This window comes from Etheostoma spectabile, chromosome 20 (assembly GCF_008692095.1).
Source record: "Etheostoma spectabile isolate EspeVRDwgs_2016 chromosome 20, UIUC_Espe_1.0, whole genome shotgun sequence".
Lineage (NCBI taxonomy): Eukaryota > Metazoa > Chordata > Actinopteri > Perciformes > Percidae > Etheostoma > Etheostoma spectabile.
Genome location: NC_045752.1, coordinates 9832762 through 9839430, shown reverse-complemented (window position 1 = coordinate 9839430; position 6669 = coordinate 9832762). Strand labels below are relative to the sequence as shown.

At 38.0% G+C, this 6669-nt stretch overlaps 1 protein-coding gene across 1 annotated transcript; it reads right to left on the bottom strand.

Moving 5' to 3' along the window:
- Window positions 1-139: 139 nt before the first annotated feature.
- Window positions 140-6338, bottom strand: si:dkey-21a6.5 (laminin subunit beta-4). Its single transcript, XM_032501044.1, has 9 exons — window positions 6082-6338; window positions 4212-4385; window positions 3935-4073; window positions 3741-3829; window positions 3356-3419; window positions 2255-2343; window positions 2026-2138; window positions 1762-1918; window positions 140-919 (listed from the first exon to the last, which is right to left on the bottom strand). Exons 1-9 carry the CDS (start codon window positions 6128-6130, stop codon window positions 762-764), a joined length of 1032 nt encoding a protein of 343 aa, XP_032356935.1. The 5' UTR covers window positions 6131-6338; the 3' UTR covers window positions 140-761.
- Between the last annotated feature and the right edge of the window lie 331 nt (window positions 6339-6669).

Genomic DNA, 6669 nt, shown 5'->3' with positions numbered 1-6669 from the left:
ATATATATATATATATATATATATATATATATATTGTACCAATAAAGAGTTTGGTCTATACATTTGATATACATTGTAATTTGACATGCACTTTAACCACCTAGCATCCAAAAATGATAGAGGGAAATAAAAACTTATTTTTTGTCACCAATCATTTATATTTATTTTCCTTTAAAACATACAAATATAACCCTCAAAATAGCAGATGAAAAACATTAAGCAAAGGTATGAACTAACTACAGACAACACAATGTGCTGTAATCAAATACATATTTAAAAACAAGGCACAAACCAGTTTACACCTCTCTGTAACTGTGGAACTACACAAGTTAATGCAAGCATCTCCACCAAAAACATGTGCAAAGTAAATCAATTACCTCTGTAAAAAACGTGCTTTTCATATGACAGAGAGGTTCCCACCAAGACAAGGCACACTGCTCATTTTCACTGTTCCAGCATACCTCTCATAATCCAATAATCTAGTTTATGAAAGGAGCCTGTTTTTCTCTGAGTGGAACAACTGTAACAGTGTCAAACTACAAGAATTCACAAAAAACTCAGTTTCTCAAAAATATATTCAAATGCACCACAAAAAGCTAGTAGGTTGTCAAAGTACTGTCAAGGCAGTGCTCTTAGTCCAGTGTTTCACCATCAGTCTTCCTCTATCAGTCCTTTTTTAAGTTGGGATCCAAATGTAGATAAGACTTCAGTTGGTTTTATCTTACCAAGAACTTCGACAAGCTAAGACAATGTCTTTTGGTTCACCAGCCAGCATATACAGGTTCTGCATCACAGGGGATCCCATAGTATCGACCTTGAGGTCGTTCTTTGCGCAATAATGGAGCTCGGGCTACAGTTAGCTCTCCATCCGTGTCTCTCCGTCGACGTAAGACCATTAAAATGATGAAGAGTAAGGCCACTGAGGAAAGAGAGAGAAAAAAACAATAACGGATGTTACAAGAAATGTCCAAACAGTCTACAGTCAAGCATTTTGCACATACACGAAGAGTGTCATGATATGTGAGAGCATAATTCTTATTTTATCTCATTGTGTCCTGTTTGTGCATAAAGTGGTCTCAGTGTAAGAAGAAACAAAACAAAAGAAAAGAGTGGCGGTATTTGAAAATGAAAGTGTGACATATCATGGGCATAAACTACAAGCCCAGAATAATAATTGGTTATCAACTTAAATACATACAGTAATACAGAAATACATTACAATAAAAGACAAACTATACATATCAACAATACAAAAAGTTTTAAAAAAGATTAAACGGAGGTTTAAATAAACAATTAATTTGCATTTATTTTGTTAAAAAAAACAATTTAGTCTGTTGAGAAGAGTAATCCTGTATTTATAGTCCTTTTTGGTGACCATTGCCAAGAGTTGAAAAGTCTTTGGTGTTTTCTGAAGTTGTACTGCATATTTGTTTCATCTTTGCTAATTTCCTTTCATGATTGAAAAAACAAGCTCTGTCCCATTAAGCTATAGAACATAGGCATATTTCCTAGTATCCAAAGGGAGTTATGAACCATCACCATGTCAAACACCAGCTATTAATACTTACTTTAAAGATATTGTGTTGTGTTTAATCGGATTATATAAATGTGAGAAATTGCAACTTGAAGCTTTTCAACTCTAAAAGGTAACTAGTTCTAGGAGCATAGCTGCAAGTCCAACGCCTTTAACATGGTGTGAAAGGCAAGATGCATTTTGGAAAGAAGCTCTGAAATATCAGGGAATAGTTAGTTCTTACTTACCCCCTCCTCCAATAACTAAAAGAGCAATAGTGACGGGAGCCAATTCACAAGTGTCTCCTTCTTTGCGAAAGAAAGTCTCCATGCAGTAGCCGGGCGACAAGCTGCCCTCTGGACAAAACGCATCGCTGGGACAATGAATGGGGTTCACGTCTGGACTCTGAGAGAGCAAAATGACTCTGTCACCAAACATATGCAAGACATTTGTTGAACACACACAGGGTCATTTTCTCTTGTGGGCCAAAGCGCGGAAGGTGCAATACTCACAGGGCAGTAGTGATTCTCTGGGCATACATCACAGCTCTCCTGGCCCCAGTGGATCTGGAAGAAGCCACTGCCGCATATTTGACACATAGTCTGATGGGAAGTCTTGTGCATGCCTGTTCAAAACCAGATATCACCTGGATGGATATTCATGCTTGCACTTTTCTTTCATGAGCCTCAGTACCCATAAGCATAGGGCTTTGTAACTTTAAGTTAGCATTACTTGAAATACCTGGTCGACACGGTGTGCAGTCTTTAGAGGCAGTCTGTAGAGCTTCTTTTCCTGCAGGACACATCTGGCACTGGCTACAACCAGAGGAGCTGTCAGAGAGAAAGACACTTGTTTGTCACTGTAAAATGGACAAACTACTATGGATTTCACAGCTGTCACAAGTAACTTGGAGGCATTTTTGAAAAATGTCAAAGCTGATTCAGTTTAGAGCAATTCACACTGCTGACAACCTTATAAGCAATGGTTTGGTGTAGGTCTGTCATTTCAAATGTTAAGCAAAGGTTAAAAAAATAATAGACATCATTAAAGAAGGATAACTGTTAGACTCTCAGATCTGTGTAGAGCAGTAGCTCCATCTGTAAGGACTTAGTTCGGGTTGGCTGTTCAAGTCCCTGTATGGACCAAGTACGGAGTGTGGACTGGTAGCTGGAGAGGTGCTAGTTCACGGTGCAAGTTCACCTGCTGAAGTGCCGTTGAACAAGGCACTGAACCCCAAACTGCTTGGTGCACCTGTTCATGGGCATCCCCCTTACTCTGACATCTCTCCATTAGTGTTTGTGCATGTTGTGTGTGTATTTCAGGCCCGTAATGTGTAATAACAATGAAGAGTAAAAAAATAACAAAGTACTTTTTCTTCTTCCTATACAATTAAAATTAATTAAATTAACGTTTAAATATGACTGTCATGGTTAATAAGATAAGTCAGCAGAGCTCAGAGTAACTTTCACTCCTCTTCCTTTGCTTTTGCTCGAGATGCCTCAAAAATGCAGACCGAGAACACGCGACCTTACGGCCCTTAGCCCTTATCTAGGGATTGATAACGTCTTCCATCTAATATTTCCAAGTCCAGTTCTATAAACCCCATTCATATGTGTTGGGACAGGATCATACATACCAATTACATCTTCATACCTTCGGCTGATTAATCAAAGAAGCAACTGTGTAACTGGTCTTGTTCTGTGCCAAACTGTTCTAAACAGAACCATGGGATAAAATCACGTGATGTTGTTTGTGATTATCACACAGAAATCGTTATGAATGTTCCACACTGATTTCTGGCTCCTCCTTAAAAAGAACCAGTGATGTTCAAATGCAACTTACTTGCAAAAACGTCCCAGTGCACACGGTGCACATGAAGTGGAGCTTTGCTGCGATGAATAAAAACCTAAAAGACAGAAAATAACAACACGTGATTTGTGTTTTCGCTCAAGTTTAGGAAGATTTGAAACTTGTGACAGTTTGGGTTTATCTATTTTATGTTTTCTTTATTCCAAGTTGTCACAAACTATGTTGAGAACATTGTATGGAAATTTGTAGTCATAGTTTTCTATGTAGATAATCTATTCATTTCAAGAATGCGTTTCTTTATAATTGATCTGAAAAAAACATTTTACATATATGAGTTTAATAGATGACCTCAAGCAGACACCATATCACTACTGATTTACAACAGTATGGGTTTTTGTCTAGAGCTAAATAAACACACCTGGTGAACAACTTGTGCAACTGTCTCCACCAGTGTTATTGTTGAAGGATCCAGGAGCGCAGGGTTGACATAATGGACTTCCAGTGAAACTGTGCAGTAGTGTAAAATACACAAGACATTGACCAGTGACGTTGAGGGTAAAGCCTATACCACTTGAAGTAAAAATTATTTCTTGGCACAATCTTTGTCCTTACTTTGTATAGAAGCCCCGGTTGCAGGGCAGACACTGCTGTTGTCCTGCTAACGGCTGATAGAATCCTCTGGAGCATGGCAGACAGGCTCCAGGAAATAGACACAGCCCAGGGTCAGAGCAGCACGCACATAGCAGGGTGTCTGGGGAGGGATAGAGAAGGATTTCTTAAGTTTGACTTTCCATTCTTACATACAGTTTGAATCCTTTAAGTAAAAATTAATATTAGAGGTCATCTTAAAATGGTGGCTTCGTGTCAGAGGACATGGCCATTGACTCACTATTGTCGTACTGCGATCCTGGAGCACAGGGCTCACATGTAGAAGTGTTGAATGCAAAGCAGCCTGGGGTAGTGCTGCTCATAATCACGGGAGTTATAGTCAGACTGGTCACATTCTCCATGAGAGTGGTGTTCATCACAGTAGGAGAAAGTGTTGTCTGGCTCACCACCATGCCTGGAAGAGAAGGGCACTGGATGTTTTAAGTCTGACTACTGGTAGTAGACTGATCCAGGGCTGCAGTGCAAACAATTTAATTTGCCTAAAATAGTTAATGAATACAAAATAATGAGTGGGGTTGTTCTGGTAGCCTAATCATGAGCTGCAATGTCCCCGGTTTAAACCCAGCTCTGGACCTTGTATGCTTGTTGTTCATCTTCCTCCTTATTTTGTGTAATGTATCCGCTGTCAACTATCCACTAAATATGCAAAATAATTTATATTATACTTTATAACTTTAAAAAAGTTATGTATATGTCATAAATAAATAACACATTAAATAGGATTCACAGGGCCTGTTTGGGGTCTAAGGTTATTTGCTTCGACGGGTCCCCCTTCACATTTTCACCCCCAATAATTTCTCCACATTAACAAAACCACTCAAATATTATTCCTTAATGGTTATGGCTTTTAAAAAAACAAACATGCATTGTCTTTTCTTAGTGGAACAAATACATTAGTAACCATATTATAAATAATAACTCTGATCTTCATCCAAAGTCACATTCTCGATGAGAGTGGTGTTGCTCAGATGTTTCTGCTCACATATTCATGCACAGAACATTAAAATACACATACACTAAAGTAGGTTTTTCTGCTGTTGTGATGTCGGGATTTCAGTATGTTTTCATAATTGTGGGTCATAATGAATGTCATATTCTTGCTGCAAAACAAATATACCTATGGATTAAAAAAAAAAAAACCTGAACCTGAAGTTTGCCTGATAGGGACCCAGGCAAACGTCAAGTAGAAATCACTGGCACATTTAGTCTTGGTGTTATGTATAAATTGCATTTATGTATACTTCCAGGTTTTACAGTAGTAGTTAATCTAAGTAGAATCACCGTAAATTCCTCCCCCACCTTCTCGGACATGCACTGAACATCCAGCCTCGAAACACAACCAAAATATGAAAAACAAACAGGTGGGTGGATGGTTCTCCTAAAAGATAAGGACATCTTCAAACTGTGTGATATCTTAAATCACTCCACAAAATGTTGAGTACAGTAACTTTCTCCATCCATAGAGAATTAGAGGGCAACAGGTATAAGCACTCAGCAAAACAGAGCCCATATTGTGATAGTAATCACATTAGCCATGTGCCTAAGTGCTTTCTTGAATAACAGCCATCCTCCTCAAGAAATGCAATTATTCAGAAAGGGGGTCATGTGATTTCTCTTGTTCTCTAGGTTGGCAACATTTCTCTACACTGATAAACTGGCAGAAAGAAATACTGTAATCCTGAAAGTTTGCCAAATCAAATTCAAGTGTCAGCAAAATGATGAAGTTCCAATAGAGAGATTACAGTAATTCCACAATTTAACATAACATTAGTATTTATTCCACTGTACACACCATAGAAACACAACAGCAGCCTGGGCCAGTAATGCTAAGGTCATTTTTCACGAGGAGAAAGTTTGTTATGAAGTTTGGGAGGAAAACAGTAAGATTTTAATAGACTTTTTATTCCATCTATAATGTTTTTTTATTCAACACAAATCTATTATAGCCTACGTTATAATATGCTTTCTCAGTTATAGTGGCAAATTAACACTATGGTATCTGTTGGTAGGCTGTGATCTCTATAGACCTATAGTACTTTTCCTAGTTGGTTGTAGCATTACAGCAGTAATTGTCGAAGTGTCCAACCTACCTATGAAAAAAGCGGCGCATATCTCAGGCAGAACTCCCCGGCAGTCCATCCTCCAGATATTATCGAGTACTAGCACCAAAAAATGTCAGGCTACAGCATCACATGCCTGACAGGTGCCCGAGCTGCTCTTGTTTTTAGGCCACAGGAATCGTCTGTGACGTTCGCTCACAGTGGGATCACTCGTCTCATCAGTGTCATATGACAAAATACGCATCATGTGATTTTGCTTAACAGAGAAAAAATAATGGGAAAATGGGCCGGATTCAGTCAGATCTCTTGTTGTGACATGGACCGGCCAGCAGGGACACACTGCCTCCAATGTGGTTAAAATTCCAAAAATATTCCACAGTATATAGCAATGATAAAAATCCATTAGTAAACCATTACATGGGGTAAAAAATATGTAAATAATATACTTTTTATCAATCCCCAGTGGGAAAATTACAATTAGCACTTATTATTTATTATTTCATTACCAAAAATAGATATTTTCATTACTGCACTACATGCAATGTTATCAATAGGCCCATAATATTCCTATTTTTCATATATTTATATATATATATATATATATATATATATATATAT

What these genes read in the sequence shown, in the direction of transcription:
- si:dkey-21a6.5 (XM_032501044.1), bottom strand. Translation starts at nt 6,130, where the DNA reads ATGGACTGCCGGGGAGTTCTGCCTGAGATATGCGCCGCTTTTTTCATA. An exon ending in GCACTGGGACGTTTTTGCAA is followed by an intron (nt 2,344 to 3,355) that starts GTAAGTTGCATT and finishes TCTCTCTGACAG; the next exon opens with CTCCTCTGGTTGTAGCCAGT. An exon ending in TTTAGTTATTGGAGGAGGGG is followed by an intron (nt 920 to 1,761) that starts GTAAGTAAGAAC and finishes CTCTTTCCTCAG; the next exon opens with TGGCCTTACTCTTCATCATT.